General features: G+C 47.3%; 1 protein-coding gene across 1 annotated transcript in view; it reads right to left on the bottom strand.

The window, feature by feature from the left end:
* Nucleotides 1-308: 308 nt before the first annotated feature.
* Nucleotides 309-26,939, bottom strand: part of LOC144108210 (uncharacterized) — a 247,110-nt gene continuing 220,479 nt past the window's right edge. The window contains exons 11-12 of the mRNA XM_077641489.1: nucleotides 871-1,011; nucleotides 309-419 (exon numbers count right to left, since the gene is read on the bottom strand). Coding sequence (XP_077497615.1) covers nucleotides 309-419; nucleotides 871-1,011 — 252 coding nt within the window. The remainder of the gene's footprint in view (nucleotides 420-870; nucleotides 1,012-26,939) is intronic.

Below are 26,939 nucleotides of genomic sequence, written 5' to 3'. Positions count from 1 at the left end.
GAGGCAGCCCAAACTTCATGCCTGTAAAGCCTCGCCACTGTGAAGCATAAAGTTTAGCCCCTGTGTTTACTACGCGGGACCCATGCCGGCTGAAAGCGAGAATACTATAGCTCTTTTCTTACAAAAACCGCTGCGGCTCCCTCACGGTGATATGCGGGCAACCCTTTTGAGGGGTTACCCGCGCATCATCATAATAGACCTCGCATCTTTGGCCGCATGTATCTGCTGTAGAATATAGGTGGGATGTCAAGTCTGTTTAAGCCCATGAATAGCCGACAAGGGTCCCACTCAAGCATGAAATGGGCAGCTCAAGCGTTTTCAGCTACTAGTGCACCCACCGGGGGCCCATGTAAGTTTACTTCGGGCAGCCACCAGCCCTGATTGACCATGTCGAACGCACATGGGCCGGCCACGTTGTGCTACTGAGAATAATTCAACGTCCTCAGAAAACCCATTTACGCAAAATGGTTTTCATTTACTTTTATGATATTAATGAGCCGTAGTCAAGCAGATATCCGCGCCAGCTTTATGTTAAAAGGTTTTGGCACAGTCCACTAGCCAGCTCATCAACACTGCCTGAGATATTTTGTGCTTAAACTGGTAGTACATTAAGCCTTTGCGATTACTTTAGATATATTAGGTTCCATAAGCTGCTTTTTTCAACATCGACACTCTTAGGTACTTGGGGCAGGTTATTTATCGTGCCTTGTGAAATTACACTCGCTTCCAACTATACCGGTGCTTATAAGCCCATGTGTAAGTATGAAATTTTCATTACGCTAATTACTTCTGACGCAAAATCCAAACAGTAAACATAGAAAACAGATGCAATAAAAACAATTTACAATAAGGCTGTTTTGAAGTACTTACAGTGAGCTCTTCATTGAGTATAATAAAGTACGGGCAATCAGCGCCTGGTTTAAGCGAGTACTCATCCGCTAATGTAAAACCTCCAGGCGCCATAATTGCTACCGTCTGGGACAAAACGTTGTGTAGGGCCATCGTAAAGTCCTGCATGAAACAAAAAACGAATATGGCAGTCACTTTTTACATTCTGAGGCAGCAAATTCAATTGAGTAAATGTAAATAGAGGACATCCATTTGGACCATATCACTGGTGTAGAAACAAGCTCCAGCCTCAAGCTTCATTTGATCCAACTGCGACGCGTGCTAACAGCATAACGTGTAATCATTTCACTTAACCACAAGATATTAGTGCCGCCATTAGCGAAAACCAATACGTTTCGAATATAAAGCGGTACATTTACACTTTATTTTAAACATAATTTGTGTTCATAAATGCACTAAAAGTAAGCAAGAAATAGATTACTCAAATTTTATACTTGGTATTCGAAAGATATTCATAAAATTTTCCAAAAATACGTAGCCTAAAGCGTGCTCCCAGCACGTTTCAAATACGTGAAAAAATATGCACGCGATTTCAGCACCTTGTCAGTGTATCAAAAGTGCACTTTTGTAAATACAAATTAAATTCGCCTGAATATGTTTCAATATTAACAGACGGGCAGTCCTTTTAAACATTTCAAAGCACTATGGAGGCGTGCACTGGCTCAGGGAGCCTGTTATGCGCCCTTTCCTTCCTCCAAATTATCGAGTCGAGGACGTTGTCAACGCCAACACGAATAAACATAATGAACTGCGACAGCTTTGTACGAAAACATCTCCGAAGGAAGTCCGCCTGGTTGGGTTCTTGGAAAAACGGTTGAGAGAAAACTGACGGCCAGCAATATTTTATTTTTTCCCAACAATAATAAAATAAATAAATAAATAAACAACTCGGTCCCTTCTTCAGGGGTGAATAAAATGGGTGCCAGCAGCAGCGGGGGGCAGCCTTCGTTCTCCCTTTGATAGCACGAGTCGCAGCCCACTGACGTATGGGGGGAGGGGGGGGGGGGGCATTCCTGCAATTCTATTCATCGCCGTCTTTTTGAGCCGGTAGTGGCATGACTCAAGAATGTCGCCTCTTGAACAGGTTTGGTGCCACAGCCAAGACGCTCACCTCCTCGAAGGCTATTTTGTGGTCGGCGCGCTCGCAGTGTTCGGCGAGGGGGTTGGCTTGTGAATTCGTTAGCCGGATGTGATCCTTATGTTGCCTTATTAGTTGGTGGAGGTCGTTTTGCCGATATATGAGGCCGGGCATTTGGAGCAAGAAATTTGTAAACGACACCCGGTTTTCCTTCTCTCAAGACGCGGACTTTCGGTCGCGAAATATACTGGATAAGCTCAGGTAATCCACAATGATTTTTTCAGCTGCTATTCCTGGTAATGCAAAAAAGTTCTAAAAAAGAATATCAGCCTATCCCCTTGTTGTCACCTCGCATTTCCGAAATTTGCTCTGGTGTAGCGCGACGAACTGCAATCCCACAGGCCACAGCGGTGGCTGAATGGTTATGGCGCTCGGCTGCCGGCCCGAAAGACGCGGGTTCGATCCCGGCCACAGCGGTCAAATTTCGATGATGGCGAAATTCTAGAGGCCCGCGTGCTTTGCGATGTCAGTGCACATAAAAGAACCCAAGGGGGCCAAAATTTCCGGAGCCCTTCACTACGGCGTCTCGTCTCTCGTAGCCTGAGTCGCTTTGGGACGTTAAACTCCCATAAATCAAACAAATCTATCCCACAGCCTTGACTCCGTGGATATGGCCTCTGGCTAAACGGCGGCGAATAGCCACACAACCAACGCGCCGAGAAAAATTCACTCTAGATGACGTTTTTGGAGCTCTACCCAAGAATAAGTATATGCAAATGTATATAGTTCTCAGTGTAATCAATGTTTTCGCTCCGCGTCGGCTCGTTTTTCTATGGCAGGAAAAGAGGACACCACAAAGCGCTGGAACGTCGTATGTGTGCCAACTCTCTTTTAGAAATGTCTAGCTTAAAGTCGGGCGCAAAGGAATGCAGTCAGAAAGGCGGAAACTATTTTTGTCATTTGTGAAATATATCAACCGAATATTTACCACTCTTTACAATCAGCGGGTTGATTATCATTTGATGGTCATTCATTTCTGCGAGATGGGAATCAGAAACACTTGCAATAGGTCGTTCACAATAACTGTAAGAGGTCCATAACGTTTCTTTGTAGGTTGCCCTCTTGTGGTCGTGCCAAGAAATGTTGAATTTGCCCAAGTGGCATGTGAATTAAAAAGCGATGCACTGAAAAAAAGGTTTTCTATTGTTTCAAGTAAGAATTCTATCACCCATGTCACACACAAGCGAAGCGATCTAGATAAACTATTGTTGTTGTCAAAGCAAAGCGGTCCTCAGTCTCCTGCGTTCAGCTCATACACCCGAACTCTGCAAGGCATCTTTGCATGGAATATTTTATTCCATACAGAGAAAAGGTTTTGTCACAGTAGTTGTTTTGACGACCATGTGTATAAGATGCCACCACCTGTTCCAATTCCCAGCTCGTAACGTAGAGATACGTAATTATACTGAAGATAAAATTATTTTTATTCGTATACAGACTATCTCTTTCTGACATTTTATGTATACTTCGGAGTGCGGCAAGGCGCATTGAGATTAGAAATCGGCCATTCAGTGCATGGAGATTTCATTGATTCGATTCAACATTTTGTGATTAGTGTAGGGGTAATCTTCATCATCACTTACCAATTTATTAAAATTATTTGTGCTTATCTTCCCTACACTGCGTACCGCAAAGTTCAATGTTCCATTAATTATTTTATTTGTGCTCGCGGCCACATCACACGACCCTGCAATTTTTACATATTGTGAAGCGTTTGTGAACATGCTGGGCAAGGAGTTTTGTTTCAAGGTAGGACAACAGTTTTCTTGCAATAGTACCGCCATGAGTAATTCCGATATGAGTCATCGGTCCACTGGATCCGACCTCGATGATGCTCCTTATTGAAGGCATAGCCGTCTTGCCGAGTTGTGGTGCCCAACCTTAATTATCAGAAGAGCAGCAAATCTGACAGAAAATGTGGCTTAAATAATATATCTCCGGTATGACTGTTTTATTCTCTCTATTGTGTTACGTTGAATAAGGAAACGTTGGATCAAAAAACTGCTCGCAGCCTTAATTGAAGGCTGACGTCTCACTAAATGTGAGAGTTGCAAGAAATTGCATATTATAAAGAGCAAAAGAACCCTCGATGTTCAGAAGCACAGACAGGCCCTGTCATTGGGAGCAGCAGTTCTCGACTCGTGCTCGTTGAAAAGACAATGTGTTCCAATATTAAAATGCCTGTAAGCAGCCAGTCTATGCCAATAACGGGAAAGCCACTCAATGGTTGTGACCATAGAGCCATGTTTGCCAGTTAAAGTGCCTGATATGGGCCCGTTCCTGGCGTGAACAATATGCTATGTTGAGAAAAAGAATTTGGAAAGTGTACGCCTGGACAGAGCATTTCCCCGAAATCTCAATGAAAAATCGATTGTGGGGACAATTTTCTCTACCGTTATGCCACCGGTAGCGCATTATTGGTGGCCTACTGGAGATTCGGCCAATAAAACTCTCTCATAACAGCCTTACCTGGGTTTTCTTCATTGTCATATAAGCAGACCGTGATCGCCATATTACAGGCAAATAATATGCTCTCGAAACATGGAAGAAACCAGCTATTAGTGGCGAATCCCTTTTTTCTCTTTGTATTGACAGTAGCGAAGGCCGAACGGCATTGCAATCTTATATGTATGTGAGCCCCAACATATTGAAGTGTTCTTTAAGGTTTTGCATCGAAGGGTCCTTCTCTTGTTTGCGAGTCAAAATACTAACATTGAGAGGGTAGCGTAAACCTTGAGAATGTGGGAGCACAATGTGATGGCATTCTTGGTATGTTGTTTAAACTGAGGCCCTAAAGTTATTGACTCAGTGGCAGTCTCAGTGCTATTACTGTTCGCTAGAGTAATAGTTTTTGCTTTGTTGCCCTCATCAATCATAGTAGCCGCAATCAACTGCGGTCTACTCGTCTTGGGTCGCCTTCAAGGCGGCAAGCTCACGTGCTCGGAACGGGTAATGGCTTGAAAGACAAATTTCCCAAACCTAAAAAAACGGGGCCTCGATAAGAAGTCGAACTTATTAGAGAAAATGTGGGAGTATTGCCTCGGAAGATTCGGATATACAGCTGCCTCAGACTCAAGTACACCAAACAGTCCCTCGATCTTTACCTTTGTGATGGGAAATCGGATGCTGTTCTTCTCGAAGAACTGTTGTATCCATCAGAACTTGACCGTGAAATTTTTAGCTGTTACATACTCGGGATGGATGCCATCCTATGTTGCCGCGGAGTCACTCTGGATCTGGAAGTTCTTTACATTTGCTACCAAGTACCCTATAAACGGCTCTTGCAGCCGCATGTTCTCGCGGTCACCACTTGTCGGAGCGAACAGTACTCCAGGTTTCCGAAAGCCAGCAGCTATGTGTCCGGGTTCTTGCCGCTGTAAACACAGCAGTGGTTTCTTAGCCTCGAAATCTGCCTTTCCAACGTTTTATTTCGCTCCACTCTCAGACCCATTCTATAGAGAACTGGCGCATCACTGTGCGTTTCCCTTACGTACTTTCACTTCTTAACACTGTTATTTTCAGGGCAGCCCTTCTTAGCTAACTTGGTAAATGGATGAGGGCAAACTTTCCCTGATTGACTCCGGAAGCAGTGCTCCTGTGCCAACTCCGCGTTACTTCAATGGTTGCTCTCGGCAAGCCTATGCTGAACCTAAAGACGCATTTCTTCTCCTAAGCAACCGTAAGTTTCTCAAGATAGATCGTGCTCACGGCATTGTCATGATCATAGCCATCTTCTTCTTTGAGTCACTCAACCACATTGGATTTCTAGCAGAACGCATACTCTTGACACGTTCGTACAGTTTTCTTTTGTGTGTCCCTAAAGCGGTGGCGAAACGCTTGAGCCGAAAAGCGGAATTTCTTGATGAGCGCTGTTTAACCTATTTCTAATCATCCGCCTCCTTCGCAGACTAACGGCGAAGCGTATCTGTCCCGCAGGACAACACCATAAACAGCATTTTAGGCCACAAAACACGATCAAACACCTCTCGAGTTCTTGAAAAGTTTACAACGATCAAAGCGAAGATACAGAGATGCTCCGATGCCCTTTGAGAGACGAACGAGCAACGTTCATCAGCAATATATCCGAGAGGTTATATACAATGGAGCGCCGAAACGGTCATAAGATCAATGGAAAGAGCCCACATCACCCTCATACGATCCGCCCGCATGCCAAATAAACTGGCGGCTAAGTTTCTGACGTCCCTAGGAATCCCTTGGCAGCAGCCCGGTCATGTGAAGAACACGCTCGAAATTTCCATTCCGCGCCCAGAAGACGAGTTCTTGCCATTGTTTGTACGTAATTGATTACTTTTAATACATTATTTGTAAGCAATTAGAGTTTTGTGTATTTTGTAATCAATTGCTCTCTGAAACGGTAACATTTCTGTTTATTCAGTTCTTTTTCTCTAATCGATTTGAGTTAACCTGTTAATTCTTTGCATAAAAAGGCTACCGGGGTGAACCGTTCATGACGGCGTGATTTCGTCAAATAGTTGGACAGCGCACGAAAGTGCACATAGCTGCCTGACGTGCTGCGTTTTCCGCGGTGTTTGTTCTTAGTGGAGGCTGCGCTATCTTTGGATTCTTCTAGCAATACGTCGTGCCTAGCTAAATCATGTTAATAAAAAAAAACGGACTTGTCCTTGACCTGCTAAAAACAATGTAAGATGACATCGACGATGAGAAGGAATACTTACATGATGAGCATTGACGATTCTGATTCATTTAGATTTAAAAGCACTTATTTTATTGGGACAACCATCGCCCATGCACAACAATATAACACGATGAAGCGATAAACTTTTATTTCACCGTGCGGTCATTGTTTATTCTTCTTAGACATAAAAAAACAAGAAAACCTATATAAATCAGGCGAAAGCAAAGAGCCACTGTAGGCAGTTAAAAACAATCATAGCATTGCAGCGTAAAATAAAAAAAAGCGATCGCAGCGGAAGGGTAATCAAAACATGCGAAAATCTCACAAAGACGGCACGAATAACAGTAAAAAAAAATTGATTGGCAGCACCACTCCTTCACATAGCCAAACATACGCCTCGTTCCCAGGTTCCACTGGACTGGACGTCCTGTTTTAGCACTAACAGCATCTTCTACGCAAATGCATCACGCATATAAAGGGCGTTCTACACAACCTGAACCGAGGAATAATAAGTGCTATACGGAAGTTGTGTGAAGCCAACGACTTATTGTTTCTCACTACGTGAGGCGCTCCACACACTGTGTTTAAATTTCTATCAGTCGGTTATTTAGTGTAGATAAATTATGATCTACATCAACAGCTCTCGGGTGACGGGCTGGTATAAGGAAACGCCGCCGGAAAAAGGAATGCCGCAGCACGTTCAAGGGCAGCAACGTCAGAGTTTGGGCCAATTCCCGGATTAAGGCGACGTCTGTCATAGTCGTACGTTATTGTAGCGTGAGAAGTCGGTTCAGCGCTTTCGTTTGTTACTCGCGGCGGCAGCGGCTTGTTTGAGGTCGATTATTACCCTAATAATGGAGCCACAAGGGTCACGTGTCTTCTGGAAGCCGGCAACATGTGTATCTTTTACACCTTTTCTTGTGTTTCCTTTTTATTTAGTAGACAAGGGAGTTTGTGTAAAACTGTACGAGTATTGGTAGTGGCACAAAACCTAGCGCGCCAATCATTTTAGGGTCCATTACCTGAATGCCAATTTTTTAAAAGCAATTTTGATGTTCTTTTCACTCTGTTTAATTTAGGCAGAGGGTTCTGAATCTTGAGGAAATTAGAAGATGTGCAATGCGGTTTGTAAACCATTCAAATTATGAGTTTGTTGTGATTCGGTGATGCAAATGTGGATGAGGCTCCTACGTCTTTAAAACCAAGCCCAAAGACTGGAAAATTATTCTGATCTAGATTTAGGTGCTTCGCTTAATCGGCGATGCTAAGGAGTGAAGATGTTTCCATAGCCAGTTCTATGTTGCTGTGCGCGCTGCTAAATCTGTTGTTAATATGTGAATTTCTGTATAAACCTTCACTTCACCTTCCCTCAATTCAAGTGTTTTCTGATCTCAGCTGTTGTACCGCCTCAGACGGTGGGGCCGTTATGGTGAAGCCCAAAAAACGATTTTCGAATCTTAACAGGCGCGGTCGCCAGAATCCTTTCCTTGTGAGAAGATAGCAAAGAAGAAGAGGTGACATTCCGGCAACAAGCCAAGCATTGGCGGCTGAGGAGGACCAGGAGCAGAAGGCAGGAATGAACAGCTTGCAATGGGACCAGCAGCAACGACACCGGTGGACAAGAAACGCAAGGCTATTGCCGATTGGTAGAAGCTGCGTGGCGAGGAAGCGGACAGCGACAAAACAGACAGTGACAGAGAGGCAAGTCGGACGCAAGCGAGTTGCATCTCATCATACGGTGTCCTCTTGGCCTTTATACTTTGGCTTGGGTATTGCCTAGCTGGGCAGCCTGTCTGAGAGAGCATTAACACCTGGTTTGTGCACTTAAATCCGGACAGGTGGAAAGCGAGTAAAATGAGCAAGAGAGAGGAAACGGTTGTTTTGGAGGACAGTTCGACCTTGTCTAGGACGCTGGCTATCTAGATGATTTTGTAAACGAAAAATCTGAGGTCAGAGCTGCTGATGAGTGCAGTCGAGTTCTCGAGGACCAGCTCGAACTTGCAAATATCTTGACAAACAGCAAAACAGTAAGCCTGGAGCACAACTTCACGGCGTTGGGAAGTAGCGGCACGCGAGTGGAGTTCTGTCGATAAAAGAAATGGTGCCAGGGGGGCTCCCGAAGTTCCCTGCAGAAGCAGCAGTACCGGTCCTGTGAGGTTCGAGTCTATCGAACACATACTGGAGGCCTACGCGGTACCGAAGCAATAGTGAGGCCAAATTGTATTCCCGCTAATAGCGGATAACGTGTGGTTTCTATCGACGAACTTCACACCTTCGCAGCATAAGGAGTACGAAACTGTAAAGAAAGTTGTGCTAGAAGAGCTTAAACTCTCGGCATCGGGATATTGCAATAGGTTCCTAAAGTCGAAGAAACTGCTTAATGAAGGCTAGAGGGCGTTTTGGACCCATCTGCACAGTTATTCCATTTTATATATCTCGAAAAGTGGGGTCAAAACGCATGAGAGGCTTGCTGAGTTGCTAGTGGCAGACCAACTGAACTACACAGTATTGTGTCTGCGGACGCCCTTCAATTTGTAGCTTTGCAAGAAGCTGATGGATGGCAGACAACGCCAACGTTGGCGACATTACTGCAGACGTTCAAGGAAGTACAAGTAAAAAATAGCGCAGTCAAAAAGCACGAGCAAAAAAATGGGGAAGAACTGAAATCCAAGAGACGGAAGGCGAGACACGGACCAACCCAAACTGGAGGCGGCAGGAACACAGAGGGCAGACACGAAGCAGAAGTACAAAATGTCGTTTTCGTGTGGATCAAGGGGTCACAAGAGGGCCGAATGCCCACATAACTCAGGATGAACACCCATGAAAGTGCCTAACGATAAAGGAGACAACCTCATTCCACGGTTGGCGACACAGGAAGGGGTGGCCGCACAAAGTAAACGTTGACCGATAACTCTCGCTTGCCAAAATAGACAAATTAATGGAATTCTAGACATAGGCGTGGAAATAAAGGTTATGCGGGACACCATTGCGCCCCTGGGATTGGTGGTGCCACATTGGTCCATCGAATTGGTGTCGGACATTTGTAAAAAGACACTGGCTAAACTCGCTATGCCCCTGAGGTAAACCCCGATGCAGGCATTTTCTCTGAGATTAGAGAAGCGGTGCCAGTGTATGTATCCTGTCCGAAAATCTGGTGTCGAGAACAGAGTGCTTGCTTTCCGAGGAAACCTGAGAGTCCCTGAGGGGTGAGTGTGATATGAAAGGTCTAGTAGAAGCGAATGACGGTCAGATTTCAGACTGCGCTGGGGTCAAAGTGAAAGAGCAAGGTTTATGCGGGCAGCTGAAAAAGGAACAAGCCGCACAGGGATTAACTCCCCACGCTAAAGTGCACGCGGTAACCGGCAAAGAGAGGGAGGGCTGTGCACAAGTCACGGAAGACAGAGCTCACAGTGTAACCGAGGAAAGCTGTGCCGAAGCGGTTTTCAAGGAGGAGCAGCTGAATGACTTCACGTTGCAAGAGGTAAGCAAAAACACTGGGACTCGGAAAGAAACCATCATGGAATGTAGTCTATCGCAAGGGAAATCTGCTTGGGCGACCTGTAATGTTGCTGTGGCTCCCTAAACCTTGACGTCAGGAAGTACTTAAGTCCGCCCATGACTGACACTGGGGAGTTCAACATGGGTTCAGCAAAACCAAGGCGCGAATTACAGTAAGTACAGTTTTTGTTGGCTGCAATGGGTTGCAGACGAGGGCCGACTCCCGCCAGACGAACAGATTGCCGATAGAGCCGTTAACGAGGCTGTGATACCCATTCGAACGGCTCAACATCGACGTCATAGTACCATCAGATCCGCCCTCAGAAATAGGTCCACGGCATGCATTGTGAATCATCCATTTGCGCATATGATGGCCTGATGTGGTGTGCATTACGTCCCTCCTGGCTGTGTTCTGCCGGACAGTAATCCCTGAAGTGGTCGCCTCTGATTGGGGGAAAAACTTTACGGCCGAAATCACAAGTTTTTGAAGAGGCTAGGCTACTCATCAAGGTTTTTAATATAGTTGCACCCCGTGAGTAACGGGGCGATAGAGCCGGGCATTTGATAACATGCTGTAGAATAATATCCGGGAGGATGGAAAAGAATGGGACAAATTGGTGCCCTTCCTTTTATGTAAGTACCAAGAGGTGCCAGACAACACGACGGGTGTCGCCCCATTCCCAGTGTCGTGCGGGTGAGAGCCAACCGGCCCGTTAGCTAATTTAGAGCACCGCTGGGCGGGAGAGATAAGTTTACGAGTAGTGCAGGGGCTGTCCCCATCACAGTATATGCAGGAGATGACTCAGAGCATGCAGTGGAGATGGCAGAATTGGTGAGCTCCAACCAACAGAACGCGTACGCGATGCTGTACAACATGTGGGCGAAAGACAACACATTTCAGATAGGAGACAGTGTGGTGGTGTTTGACCAGCAACGTACAGGAAATATGTTTCCGCAGTGTAAAGGGCCGGGAAGCACTTGTACTTTATGCACATGCCAGCAGAAGGTCGGAACCTAGTGCACGTCAGCAAACCATGGTTATATCCGAAGCACGTAACGACAATTGGGGTGATCTTCGATAAGGACAGGGAGTTTGGTGAAGTAGAGTATGTAACTTTATCGGAGTCGGCGCAGGCTACGGTATCGATTTTGCCGAGAAGATGACAGCTCATCTGAAGGCCAAAGAAAGCGATCGCATTCGCAGTCTTCGCCGAACATCGAGGCCTATTTGACGACAAGCCAGGAGTAGCTAAAATAGGACCGACACCACAAGATACTCCTAGAAAAATGCTTAACATACAAGTCAGCTTACTCTTATCGAATACCCGCAAGCCTAAAAGGCGTATTGGGCAAGCAACAAGACAAGCCGGTTGAGGTGGGTACGATTCTTCCCTGCGAAAGCCCCCACGCCCACAGTGTGTGCCCCCAAAAAGGGCGGATCGATGAGAATGTGTGTAGACTTTAGGAGGATCAATCCGGGTACAATGGCTGATGAGCCGATGGCATTGAGGCAAGAGTTCCTTCTGAACGTTGGAGGCACTAACTACATTACGCTCCTAGACCTTAGAAGAGGGTTTTGACAGGTGCCGTTGGCAAAGCCGGCTTAGCGACTTATGCTCGTCTCTGCCATCGGAGGTTCTTTGCGTGGACGGTAATGCCATTTGAACTGAAAAACGCGCCCGACACGTTCCAGGGAGCCATGGACGAGATTTTACTCCTGCATTCTGATGCGTGAACGTAGGCATGAACATAGACGCCATTACGGTGTTTAGCGAAACGTTGCCTGATCACATATGACACTTGAACGCTGTCTTGTAGGTACTGAGGACGGCTATAAGTGACCGATCGCGTCCGCGAGTGACAGATTCTCTCCCACGCAGGCTCGATGGTAAAAAAAAGAAAAGAAGGCATTCGCAACAATCTGGATGCTGAGGAAGTTGTTCTGCTGGCTGTTCGGCGCTGAGGTTGCGGTGTTGTCTGAGCCCAGCTCTCTGGTCTTTCTTACCCTGATTACACCACAGGAAGCGAAGCTGACGCGTTGGGCACTTGCCCTACAGCGGTATAGTGTGGGGACATAACACCGGAAAGGGAACGCTCACGGTAAAGCTGACACGCTGACTAGGTTGCCGACCGACAGCTGGGAAGCACACAACAATAAGTGCGCTGGGCGGCAAGGAAAAGATGACATGCTCACCAAGCTACGAAGTCAATGACGTGTACTGTGACAGTAACGAGAACTGTGGTGAACTTCGCGCGTCCAAGTGCATGAGTGTCGGCCGTCTGCATACATACAGCCAAATATGCAGCGTTTGTATGTGTCCTTTGTTTTCATGCCGTATGTCCTATTGGTTTACGTGTGTTTTCTGTGTTGCGATTAAAGCTCTTGATCTGATTCCACTCTTTAGGTTGTCCTGAGGGCGACCTAGATAGTGCGACCTTGTGGTTGGAAACAATCCCTTGGTGGTTATAATTCTACAGGCACCATTTGGGCCCCTTGAAGAATCTCGGGAAGGGCTTGCAAAAAATGGATGTACATTGCTAGAGCCATCCGTCCTTTTGTTTCTGTCCCGGCGCTCGGAAGACGCGATCTGCTCGTTAACCCCCGTCGCGTTTGTCGGCAAGAGGCACACAGGCCGAGGCAGGCAGGCGTCGAAGAGCCCAGCTCGCGACAGATTTAGAGGGATGGATGAGGGCAAGTTTTCCCGGAACCACCCGAGGTCCCTTTAGTCGAAATGATGCGTTTGCACCACGTGACGCGGGTGAGGTCGCAACGTTTACTAATTAGCCTCCAAAGAGTTGCTTCGTGCCAGTGGCGCCAAGAGTGGTGAGAGCGGAGAGCGGTCAAGGGTCACACATTTAGCTCCGCCGCCACCGCAAACGTCTACAAAGTTCCCCTGGGTGCCGGCTGGAGAAAACTCACGCGGATACACACGGAATTCTTAAAGGGTAACCATATACATAGTGGAAGGAAGGGAGGAAGAGGCGCTGTACAAAAAAGGGCACGATCTGTGGTACAATAAAATAAGTGCTAGCATGATTGGGCCGAAGATTACAATTATTAGAAAGTGGTCATTGCGATCCGGAGAGTATAAAGACCGCTGAAATGGCGTCTAAACAAAACTTTTTATTTTGGCTGACTTTCGCCCACAGTGGACTGGATCACTCAGCGGCGGCCTAGTATCAAGCGTGTTCGGCGGTCGTCGAACAAAATCCCCGCCGCCCCCGGCCGTGCTTAGTTTAGAGCTGACAGTTAACTTTCGAGATAAAGCATGCAAAGTTATTAAAACATTCTGGAACAGGGTAGAATTGGCTCCACCTAGATACAATCAATCGAGATAAATCTGGGCGCCACTGGCGTCGGCAAAGAGATAATGCGGCCAGGCGGCAGGTTTTAAGAATGACCAAACACTATGAAGGTTCGCGGCAATATGCACAAGTGGTAAAAAAAAACGGCCGGTATGCAGGGCAAGTTGCTTGAGCGTTTGGGGATGTGGGGAGCAAAAAGTGCGTCCTTTGACCACCCGCCGCGGTAGCTCAGTGGTTAAGGCTACTGATCCGTATTACCTAGGTTGAAACCAGACCAAATCGGCCACATTTCGATGGAGGCGAAACGCAAATGCGCGCGTGTACTGTGCGGTGTGAGCGCACGTTAAAGATCGCGGCCCTCGGCGTGCCGTCCGAGCGGAGTGCAGGGACAGACTCCTCCGAGACATCGCTAGGGGCATACGCTACTGCTTCTCCGCGCCGGCCTTTGCCGTACGGACGAGTGCATACTCGAGCTAGCCAGCACGGGTCCTTTGACCTGCAGCCACTTGAGCCTGTCCTGTGGAGTTCAGCGACCTCCCATAAGCGGCATTTGCGTTCACTGCCAATTGTCTTCCAAACTGCACGCATTACTCTCGTCGCTTCGTGCGTGGCGCGGAGCCTTGCTCCTTTTGCTCCCCCGAGACGCAGTGACTGTTGACTTTGTGTTACGCTGAAGGACGACATCATTAAACGTCTCTTTTGTGAACCCGCGGTGGTTGATGCCTTGTGACCAATGAGAAACCCACAAAGGACATGCAGGGGACAAGTCGAAAAGAAAGGGGAAGCGATTGTAAGAGAGCAATGATTAGTTTCGCGTATCAATGAATCGGAAAAGTGCTTGTCGTTAAAGACCAATCATTTTTCAGAAACGAGGCATCGACGAGGCGTCAGCATCTGCTACGGTCGGGTGAAACACTGCTTTTACAACTGGTCTCAGTGATACGATTACGAGCTCCCATTAGCGTTGAGCGTTTTGTGATCGGACGGCCCAATAAAATGTTTTCAACATTTCAATTATTGTGAAGGATTGTTTGTGTGGCATGCTTAGCTTTTACAAGGCATTCAGTGTCTCTCACTGTGGTTTTACCGGTACAAAATGTTTGAAAACGAAGTGCGAACCTTTTAGATAAAGAAGTTTATTAGGCAAGCAATTCAACTTAAAGATTTGAATAATCAGCATTCAAGCCAATGGGACCCCATTTATATGCTCATCACACGACGTTCTGCAGACAGGCCTTTAAGGTGGTGTCATTTTCGTTTAAATGTACATATAGGCTAGACACGTTAAAGAGTATTAAACCAGACGCACTGTCATTTCTGACATAATATGCGTTGAAAATGAAAGGAACAATACGATGCCGACTGCTTAGCAGGATAACCTTGCTTACTGTAACAATGATTACAATATTTGCATTCCGACTAGGTTTTTAAGTTTTAGGAGCTATGGGTGTCACGCCTATACTGATATTTAATGAACTGTGAGCGCGCTATGATAAAAATATATACTTTTTTAAATTACCGGAAGGTGCTAAACGTCTGCATCTAACCGTATTTGTGGCTGCATTATATTGTTTACGAAAAAATACGTTATATATGACATGCCACTAGACTTCAAACATTATTCCAAAACTAGAACGCGCCACCTAAGCAATGACCGGACTAACAAGCCCTACGAGAAATGCCTGTATGAAAGCCTCTTAGTGCCTCATTTTTTTAAGCTATTAGAGCATTGTTGCCATTTGTATAACATGAAAACATCAATTTTTTCCCTCTGTGTATTTTAAGAGGAGGAATAGCCTACTTTTTGGCAACGAGCCCCTACGAAAGTCGTGGCAAGAGGTACAACGATGGCTAGTAGGTGCTAGGCATCGGGACGGTGGGCGCAAAGAAAACTGACATCCACACTGCAGACTAGAAGCCGGCAGCAGCCATGAATTGTTGCCAAGCCTCACAAGCCTAATAATTTGGAAGTGGAGTGCTGTTCGTTTCGTTACGGAAATTCTCGTCGTAATTCAGGTATTTCTCAAAAACAACCAAGAAAAAGTGAATATCCTTTTGGGTGTGTCAGTGTATTAAATTATACCTTGCATGTAGAGTCAAATATATATTTATGCTCTCAATGAACATGAGCAATTTACTGTGTTTCAAGCATACTGACGAGTTCCCATTACCTGTCAATACAAGGACAAGAGCTGCATACAAAATGGAAGCAACTACATACGAAAACAGCATTTCAATTACAAAATAACACACACATATATAATCGCACTGTCCTGAACGCGCAGAACTGAATTTAGAGCAAACTAAAAAACACTTTTGAGTCACAAGACAGAGTTACATGACTTACCAAAAGGGACAAATGCAAAGCAAAGAAAAACGCAACACAAAACAACGAACATCAAATTTTAACATTTACGTAACCCATTTAAGAGATACAGAAAAGTTTTATAGAACTCACGAGCAGAAAGGGTTATTATTTCAGTACGCAACTGATGGAAATTGTTAAGAGTTTTCAGAAATAGCGCAACATGGCGTTGCCGAAGTTGGTTTTTTTTTAACTAACCTTCCAATATTCCGGTTGTCGTGCCCGATATGTGTGTAAATTGAAACGGATGTCAGCTACTCGTGCTAAGAAATTAGTATTGCTTTTTGTTTCATTTTTCAGTGGTTTTCACAGGCGATGAGTATAAAATTGGTCATTTAGCTTTTTTGCTTGTACCAAGCTGAGGTGTACTTTCTATCATGTCTCGTGCGATGCCTTTTTTCTCTGGCTGTTTCCAATTGATTTGCTAGCCGGTGCCCGCGCAGGCCTGCAGGTATATATGCCATCGTGGTTCGCTCAATAAATCAGTTGCAAGTTAGTGCTCGTGTACACCTTTCGTTCTTTGTGTGCCAGTCCTGGTTGCGCTAGAAATTTGTACAATAGTTCTAGATCTATGTATGCATACCAAAGCATATGTTCATTGTATATTACGCTTAAAGTTTTGATGTTATGAAATAGTTCTATGCAATTTCCGTTTTAATAGACAGAAAAGTTCTCTGTGAGCTGTCGGCTTTTTGCTCGGAAAATAACAGCTTGGTCTTGCTACGGTTGATAAGCGGTTCGTTGTTGGTGCGCCAGTCCTGAAGTTTTATCAAATCTCATTAGCTCGGATAAATAATTTGTCAATGTTATGGTCGCTCACAAATATTGTTTCGTTGGCAAAGATAATAAACTTAATAGAAGGGTCAATATTACCGATGTCATTTATATAGGCTTTAAACAAATATGGGCCCAATATGCTCCCCTGGGGAACACCGAATGAAGTGGGTTTAATAGAGAATGGGAAATTATATATAGTTACATACTTATGACGGGGACTGAGATATCCATGCAGAATATTACAAGCAGTGCCACAGAAATTATACTGATGTAATTATTTTTTAAGTAAGTCACGACTGAGTGAATCCAGGGCCTTGGGAAAATCGACAGAGATTCCTATGACGAAGTTTGTCTTCGATATGTTGCAATATATACTCTTTTTGAAGCTAAGGTGCCAATTCTGTGGAGCGCTTTTTACGTAAGCCAAATTGGGATTCTGCTATAAATTCTTGTTCATCAGAAAAAATTTTAAAAGCGCGTATGAAGGCCACTCTCAAAGATTTTTGAAAAAAAAAACCGATAGGATAGAGATCGACCGGTCATCTGCTAAATTATTTTTATCACCTTTTTTGAAAATCATGCACTTTACTGTTTTCAGTACTAAGGGCAGGTATCAGTAAAGATACAGGTATTAAACATATAGGAAAGTGGAATCGCAAGAATGTCGGCAGCGAATTTTACTGGATGTACCTGAATGTCAGTTATCCCAGCTGCTATTATTCTTTAACTGTCTAATTATGGATGAAATCTCTGTCACTGTTGAAGGGTTTAAATATATGTAATAAGAACTACTGCCTCATGAAATGAGAATAGCTTCCTGATACTTGTAGAGAAGACAGGTTTACAAAGTATTCGTTGAATGTATTTGTTATTCGTTACCTCTGACTGTAAATCTATTGATTACAAATTCATTCACAGTGTTCGAACTTTTATGGTTTATGAGGGGTTTAACGTCCCAAAGCGACTCAGGCTATGAGAGACGCCGTAGTGGAGGGCTCCGGAAATTTCGACCACCTGGGGTTTTTTAACGTGCACTGACATCGCACAGTACACGGGCCTCTAGAATTTCGCCTCCATCGAAATTCGACCGCCGCGGCTGGGATCGAACCCGCGTCTTTCGGGCTGGCAGCCGAGCGCCGTAACCACTCAGCCACCGCGGCGGCTCACAGTGTTCGAACTATAGAGTTGATAGTTTGTTATGCCGCATCAATAATTTTTGATGATTGCGTAAATATTTTCACCGACAAACGCAGCACGACGCGGGAAGCACAGGCGTTTACTTGAGCGAGGCTTGCCGAACAGCCGCGCTTTTGAGACGAAGGAAGACGTTACATCACGCTTGGGAGACAAGTTCGGCCAACAGGTGGCACCGGCAGAACGTTAGCAGAGTGGCATTGCCCCCCTCCCTCCCAAGAGGCATCGACTCAATGCCGCACGCGAGGGGGAAAAACATACGTAAGGTGGAAAGTTAACGGCGCGAGGGTCTTCGCGGAAAGGGGCTAACGGGAGTAATACGGCTTCATTCGCGCCACGTGGACTACTTCGGACGTCGGTTGTCGAGACGACCGGACAGTTACTTGAGGGAGCACCTCGTAGGTCACCGCGCTGAGGCGATGTAGCACCTGCTATATGGGCCAAAGTAACGGCGAAGAAGATTCTCAGAGCACCCTCGCAAAAGGATCGGACTCCATACCCAGACTTGGTCACCGGGTGTGTAAGTCACCTCCCTGCGGTGGAGGTTGCAGCGCTTAACGTCGCGTTGTTGTTGGCACCGTATTCGCTGTCGGGCAATTTGGCGAGTGACTTCGGCGTCACGAAGAAATTGGTCAGCGCCAACGACAGAAGAGGGTGTAGGATCCGGAAGAAGCATGGCGTCCGGCATTGTGAAGGCTTCACGACCGTGCACCAATTGGAACGGAGTAAAGTGCGTCGTTTCGTGGAGCGCAGTGTTGTATTCGAACGTGATGGCCGGCAGTATCCGGTCCCAGTTCACATGGTCAGCTTCGACATACATAGAAAACATATCGGCAATTATCTTAAGCCGCTCAGTCAGTCCGTCGTTTGTTTGCGGCTGATAGCTGCTGTCTTTCTAGGGCTGGTGCCATTGAGTCAAAGTACCTCGCTCGTAAGTGCCGACGTAAACGCGGTTTCCCTGTCAGTTAATACTGAAGAATCCGTACCACAGGGAGAGGTGGCTGGGCCAAAAAAACGTTTATTTGCGACAGCTGCTCCCTTGCTGCGGCAGCCACCATCCCCGCCCTGCGACTGCACAGCCAGCAACACGCAGCCTTCCTGGGCTCCTCCACCACGGCGGAGCTGATGGGGATCCGGCTCGAGCTGGACCAGCTGCTCACCCTCGGCCCTCCGCTGCCCAGGAGTGCTCTGCTGTGCGACTCCCGCGCCGCCCTCAGCCGCCTGCAATCTAATCGCCGCGGTACCCCACCAGTGCGGGAAATTCGCTCGCGCATCGAGCGCCTCGCGCAGAGAGGTTGTGCCGTGCGTGCACAGTTGGTGCCCGGTCACTGCAGCATCACCGGCAACGAAGAAGCTGACCACCTCGCGACCACTGCACACCAACAACCTGCCAGCGATCTGCCCCTTGCGCTGGAGGACGTGCGTGCGGCCATCCACGACCATCTCCGAAAGCAGCACCCCGACCCACGCATCGCGGGAGGTGAGCGCATCGACAGTGTCACTGGCTGTCGCGCACTTACACGGTCACAAAGTGCAATGATCCTCCGCGCGCGCATTGGCTGCGTGTGGCCCGGGGAACGACGGGTGCCTCACGGAATCGCGACGAGTGATGTGTGTGACGAATGCGGTGCAGTGGAAACACTAGAACACCTGCTCCTTCACTGTGCCGCGTTCGCCGATGCTCGTCGCGATATGCTCGCAGCCTATAGGGCGCAGGACATACTACCTGACTCCATCAAGACGCTATTGTTTCCGCAGGGCAGTGCGCGCACTCGTGAGCGAACTTTGGTGATCCTCTGTGCATTCTTCGAACACACGGGCTTGACGTCCTGTCTGTTCTCCGTCAGGTAGTTACACGCAGTGACAGAACGCTCCGCGAGTTCTACCTTTAACGATTAATAACTGGACGCCCCACTCCAGTTGTAGCCACCACAGTGCTGTGCGCGTGTTTGATTTAATTCCTCTAAAATGAACTAATCACGCCCACAACCTGGACAGATTTCTTATTGTGTAAATAGTTTGTACATATTACTTCTCCCCTATCCTCTATTCCGGTCCTCTCACCTCTTTTATTTCATTTCTTCATTCTGCCTGCTGTCCTTTATTTCCGCTGCCCCAGCTCAGGTGCTTCAGTATCGATGGCAGATGCCGGGGCTAGCAAAAATCTTTTCCTTCCTTTTTACTATTATTTTTATTAAAACCACTACCACCGCCACCTTTCATGCGTTTTAAAACGTTGTGCGAAACGGTTAGAGAAGGAGTGTGAGGAGGATGACAGCTGCGATAACTGTTGCCGTAATTTGGCGCGACGTAATTCGGATGTAGCATCTCTTTCACCCTACGGTACATAGCGCTCTGATGGTTTTCGTGTCCGGCCCGACCGGCGCAGTCCTGGCGTCGAGGTGCATGGGGCAGCCTCACGTATTCTTAGCCCCTGTCCAGTTGTCCCAACTACTTGGGGGTTGGCGGTTCCCTCTTGGCGCTCCGGATCACCGGCTCCATAGTCCCGGTCATGCTCCTCCACACGTGGCTTGATCTGGTCGGCGTGTCGGCGAATGTTCTCCCCCTCTGAACCATCGGCCATGGTATATGCGAGTGCCGTCCGGTGACGTGATTCGGTCTGGGATCCATGGCTCGCCTCGCCCGAAGTTCTGTACCCGGACAGATTCCCCCAACCGCAACGCACCAGGAACGTGACGGTCAACTGGAGACTGCGGAGCGAGAAGACCCGGTGGTGCCACTGCCTTGTCCAGTCCGGAACGGAGCTCATAGCGCATAAAGAGTTTCGCTATGGTACAGGCCCCGGCCTGCGGCGTCCTTCGGTACCTGTGTAAAATTCTTGCCAAGAGTGTTTTCAAAGACCCGTGGACTGTTTTCTTCAAAAACGTTTACAGTTCGCATGGCGCGCTCCGCGATCCCGTCGGACTGCGGATGACACGCTGTTGTCCGGAGATATGTTATGTGATTTAGCTTCATAAACTCCCGAAACTCAGCACTTGTAAACCGCGGGCCATTAGCAGAAGCCAGCGACCGGGGCAATACGAACGTGCCGAACAAGGTGCGCGGGGCTTCTAAGGTGGCGTGGTTTGGGGTGCTTTTTAGGAGTACTGCTTCGATCCATTTACTAGCTGAATCCACTACGATCAGTGACATCTGCCCATCGATCGGCACCGCAAAGTCAATATGCAGCCTGGACCAACGCTTGCCCGTTTCTGGCGATGCGACCGGGGATTGCTTGGGGGCCGGGCATAGGCTCTGCTTGTACGCAACTGTGACACGACTTAACCATGTTCTCAATCTCGTTATCAATACCGGGATACCACAGCAGGGAGCGGCCTAGCCACTTCATTGAGTAAATACCTTTATAGGAATCATGCAGTACGCGTATCATTCCTGCTCTTGCGGTGTTAGGCGATGGCCCTAGTATAAAAGCCCATGACTGCACGTCATCTCAGCCTTCTGGTTGAAATATGGTCGCAAATGCAGGTCCTTGGGCCCCACGTTTTTTGGCCATCCTTCCCACACCCATTTTTGCACCTTTTCTAAGGCTTCATCGCTCGAGGTGAGAGCGGCCAGTTGCTTCGCGGACATAACACCGCCATGGAGGTTTTCAGTGAGAAACACATACTTGCCATCCCCGGTTTCTTCCAGTGTCTCTAGCTGAGACGTTGCGGACGTAGGAAGTCGGCTAAGGGCATCTGCTGGAACTTTGTCCTTTCCCGGCTGGTGTTTGATGACGTAGTCGTATGCAGTCAACACCAGGGCTCATCGCTTGATTCGGGCAGCGGCCATCACTGGTACAGCCAGAGATGAAGAAGCCCACAAGCGGCTTATGGTACGCCATCAGTGTCAATGGCTTACGAAGTAGGTACTGTCGGAATTTCGAGACCACAAAAACTAGAGCCAGAGCTTCGCCCTCCAGCTGTGAATAATTTTGCTCGGCTTCCGTCAGTAACCGAGAACGAAAGCCTATGGGCTGACGCACCCCGTGCCCGACATCATGAGAAAGCACTGCAGCGATCTCATCCGGGGAGGCATCGCATTCCAGGACAAGAAGCTTAAGTGGGTAAAAATGTGCCAGGAAATCAGCGGACTTGAGGAGGTCCTTCACATTGCCGATCGCCCGTTATTGACTGCATGGGGCACCACTCCCACTTAGCTTCCTTGCGGAGCAGTTGATACAGTGAGGCCATGGCTGTAGAAGCATTGGGAAGAAACTTGTGGTAGTATGTTACCATGTGTAGATATGACCTTAATTCAGCGAGGTTCCACGGCGCCTGCATCAAAAGAATGGCCTCCACGTTTTTCGACTTTAGTTGCCGTCCCTGGGCACTAATTCGATGTCCCAGGAAATCCACCTGTGCTCGACGGAACTTGCACTTGTCTTCATTCAAGCGCGCGCCGTTTTCCTCAAACCACTGCAACACTTCGTGCAGTGTGGTGCAGTCATTGTGTTTCGCTGCAATGATGACGTCGTCTAAGTAGACCAGAACCCCAGGGAGTCCTTGCAAGATGGTCTCCGTGCAGCATTAAACATTGCCGGCGCGGCCACTCAAAATGGCAGGCGAGTGAAGCTAAACAGTTCCTTATGCGTGTTAATGGTCGTCAGTTGGATGGCTTCCTCGTCTAATGGTAGCTGATTGTAAGCCTCCTGCAAATCTATCGTGCTAAAAACCTGACCACCGTTCAACGTTGCCTGTATATCTTCTACCTAGGGCAACGGATACTGCTTAGTGTGACAGGCTTTGTTTACCGTGAGTTTAAAATCACCACAGAGGAGAATTTCGCCGTTACGATTTACTACGGGCACCACCAGTGCGGCCCACTTAGAATGAGGCACAGGGACAATAATACCCGCAGCCAAAAGGCGCTCAAGTTCAGCGTAGGCGTGCGGAACTTCGCGTGCTTTCCAGAATTTCGGTACAACGTTGTCCCGCATCTCAAAGTGTACCGGAGGACCCCTGATGAGACCTAGGCCTGGCACGAACACGTCAGCGAATTCTGTTAGCACACGGTGCAAGTTAACATTGTCCGTCCCGACGAAAGGCCTGCACTCACCTGTCTTGTTCATGTTTACTAATGGCGCTTCCAGCATGTTGAATGCCTGGATCATGTAGCGTCCGCACAGCTTGGGGCCGGAGCAACCGAGGACTGTCAGGGATCTGTCCATCGACAGGCTTCCGCACGAAACCTAGAGCTTGATTTGTCCCCGAACGGGAAGCCTTCCCAGGAAGCAAGTCAGTTTCAATGGCGAATCACATAGCTTGGGCCACACTGTCTTGTTGTCATCATAGGTGGGCCATGTGATGACCCACACTGGTGACCCTGTATCGGCCTGCATGTCCAATGGAACGCCCCCACAATTCAGAGTGCGTACAATGGGTTCCGTGATGCCGACGTGGCTGACGTGACTGTCTGCTGTTTCCAACGCAAATATACAGTCCGTGCCCACAGATGTGCTCCCCTCCCGAGACGATAGGGTATTTACCTGACGCGACAGCCCTGGTGGCCCTTCATTGAACTCTCTCTCTCTCGAAGAAACAGGCTCGGGTGATATGGCCCCGCTGTTGGCAGCTGAAGCATGTTGTCGGACGGAACCAGAAATTCTCTGGTTCGTCCCCTTTCGCTCCGCATCAGTTGTACGAAATAGTCCGTAGCCGGATTCTCGGGCGATAGGACTGTCCTCCCATCGCATGTAATTACGCTTCCCTCAGCGGCGTGGCTCCTTATCTCCTGCGTGCTCGCTTCTGCCATTTCGGCTGATACCATGATTTCTTCTGCGTCACTCCTCGTCAGCAGCGGCTTCGCAAGCAAGCAACTGTGGACCAAGTCGAGCGATTTGCAGCCCACAAAAAAGATGCGATCTCACAGCATTCTATCCAACGTTGCGCCAAAATTGCATGTGTTCCCTATTTGACCAATGGCAAATATGAAATCTTTGACAGGTTCGCATGGCAGCTGGTCGCGCGTAAAGAACTTGTAAGACTGTGCGATAATTCGTTTAGCTGCGGCGAAAAGTGCTGCTGTAACAAAGCTACCACTTGTGCGTAAGAAAGTTCGCTCACCTTGTCTGGCGCGCATCGACCACTAAATAAATCACGGTGTGGGTTGTCAGCGCTGCAACCAACAGGGCCCGCTTCTTGTCGTCCGTGATGCCATTGCCTTCAAAGAAGGCCTCCAGTCGGACTTGGTAAGCTGAACACTTGTCGCTCGTCTCGTCAAACTGCGACGGGCTGGCATATCCTCCCATCGTGGCGAAGGCTGAAGCGTATTAAGAGGGCGTCCCGTTGTCACTCCATCCTCGGCGCCATTGAAAAACCCGCACCAAACACAGCTGTGGCTGGGCCAAGACAACGTTTATTGCTTTGATGCGTGTTAATATAGGCGTTGTGCGAAACGGTTAGAGAAGGAGTGTGAGGAGGATGACAGCGGCGATAACTGTTGCCGTAAGTGTGAGGAGGAGGACTGCGGCGATAACTGTTGCCGAAAGTGTGAGGAGGAGGACAGCGGCAATAGCTGTTGCCGTAATCTGGCGTGATGCCATTCCGATATAGCAAATACGACTGTTGGGGCTCCGTGACGAGGCGCAATGTTGTGAGTGAAACAATGGGCACCTTGGGCGGCGGTACCACGGGGAAGGGCCTTGGTCTCAGAGTAGCGGCTAAGATAGTCAGTGGCAACTGCAATATACCGGCCACCCATGGAAGACGCCGGAAATGTTCCGAGGAAGGTCATGCCGACCTGTTGAAATGGGAGGTGGGGGATCGGTAGACTGCAGGAGCCCGACTGGTTTAGTCGGCGACGTCTTCCGGCGCTGGCACTCACGACAGGTTCGCACTTAGCGGTGGACAACCGCAGCAAGCCAGGGCCAGTAGTACTTGAGGTGTATGAGCGCGAACGTGTGGGAAAATCCGAGGTGGCCGGAAGCTCATCGTGGCACATTGTCACGCATTGGCACGCAGAACATTGTCACGAAGCGTTGTAGGCACTGCAAGCAAATAGACAATGTCCGTTGGGCCGTAGTTCTTTTTGTAGTGGACACTATCGCGCAAGCAAGAAGATGACAGGCTTGCCGAAAAGTTGCGTTCATTCGAGACAAAAGACGTCCGGCTACGCGCTGGGAGACAGGTTCGGCTACATGGTGGCGCCGGCAGAATGTCAGCAGCGTGGCAATATGTTCTTATAATAGTCATTCCTTTCACGCTTTAAATCTTCATTTAAACTGTTGCTGTATTGTTTATATTGCTTAACAGTCGCAGCCTCTCTGTCGGTAAGAAATTTTTTGGACATAAAACACTTAGTCCTATTTTTTTAAAACCGGTCGCGAGTGATGCATGGCTTTTTACTCTTCCTGGGCGAGGAAGAAGTCTTGTAAGGAAAATTGACCTCGTATACTGTTGCAAAATTCTTTATAAAAATTTCAAGAGCTAAGTTTCCATCACACAAATAGAGAACATCTGACCAAGGCATGATTCCAAGATATTCTCGAAATTTGCCCAGATTTGTAAAGGAGATATTTTTTAAAGCAGGAGGCTTTGACACTTTGCATTGTTGTAGGATGGCGAGCAATATATGTGAGTGATCGCTTAGATCACAGGCTACTGCGACAGAATAATGTTTGATGATTGTGTAAACATGTTTTTAAAATAGTCGTTCCTTGCACGCTTTAACTCATTTAAACTGTGGCGGTATTGCTTATATTGCTTAATAGTCACAGCTTCTCTGTCGGCAAAAAATGTCCTGTATATAAAAACATAGTTCGAACTTGTAAAAGCAGGTCGCGAGTGATCCACGGCTATTTACTCTTCTATGGCAAGAAAAAAAGTCTTCTAAGAAAGATTGGCCTTGTACACTGTTAAAAAGTTCTTTATAAAAATTCCAAGAGCTAAGTCTATATCACTTAAAAGAGAACATCTGACCAAGACATTTTTGCAAGGCAATGTCGAAAGTTCTTCAGATTTGCAATGGAGACAGTTCTTAAATCGGGAGGCTTTAACGCTTTGCATTGTTGTAAAATGGCAAGGAATAAAGGTAAGTGATCGCTTAGATCACAGGATACTGATCCACAATTCACGTTTTTATGTCAGAGCTGACAGAAAAAATCAATGTCTAAGTTTGTGGCAGTTAAACGGGTAGATAGTGTAATAAGATTCTTTAACGAGTATGTTTCATACTGACGCCAGAGCTCGGGAAGGCGAACGCGCCGGTCAAGAATAGAACGAAGTGTTGAGGAAGCGCTCTCGTCTAGGGCCTCCCCGCTCCTGACTCTCGGTCGCTTAACGCCGTCGCTGACTCTACGTCATTGCCAAGGTGAGAATGCAACTAGATCTTTTCAAGTGGCGAAAGACCATTAGAACACAGATCAATACCGAAATCACCGCCACATATAACAATAAGTTTATTAATTAGGCACTAGTAAAAATATAATTCCATATTTCAAAAGAAATAACAATGGTCACTATATGGTGGCCGGTATACACTGGAGATTAGCTGCATTTTCATTCTTATTGTTACGGTTTCTACGTCCCTGTTTACGAAAGTAAAATCCTGAAGCGGTTCACAGCTACATATTTCATTCAAAAGCATACACTCCCCACCACCGACATGTGTTTCACGGTTGAATGAAAAACATTGAGGCCAGGTATATTAAATGGAATATCACCATCAGTGTACCAAGTTGTGACAACACAATGAAAACAAAACTGAAGCCAAGAAAACTGAAAAATTCATCCAGGGATGTGTATTTGTTTCTTGCTGATTGAACATTGATATGAAAAAAAATTTAAGACCTTGTAAGTATTCTTTGCTTATACTATCTTTTAGCATATTCGGTGTGACGTACATTGGAAAAAAGAGAGATTTGGGAGTGACGGTCTCTACACGCCTAGGCAATCGACGACAAGTCACTCAGGGACCTAATCACAAATGCGTTATCGCCTTTTTTACATGCGATCAGAACCTTTCCGCCGCTGTGCCAAACAAATCGAATGTTCTTTTCCTTAGCCCACAACTCAGTTTCCCAGAGAAGTGCACGCGTCTTCTTGGTCAGATTTTCGTAGAAAAAACAGTGGAATTTGACTCTCAGAGCTTGTTGC

This window comes from Amblyomma americanum, chromosome 10 (assembly GCF_052857255.1).
Source record: "Amblyomma americanum isolate KBUSLIRL-KWMA chromosome 10, ASM5285725v1, whole genome shotgun sequence".
In the NCBI taxonomy this organism is placed as follows: Eukaryota; Metazoa; Arthropoda; class Arachnida; order Ixodida; family Ixodidae; genus Amblyomma; species Amblyomma americanum.
The sequence above is the reverse complement of the archived record's forward strand: the minus strand, read 5'-3'. Positions and strand labels throughout refer to the sequence as shown.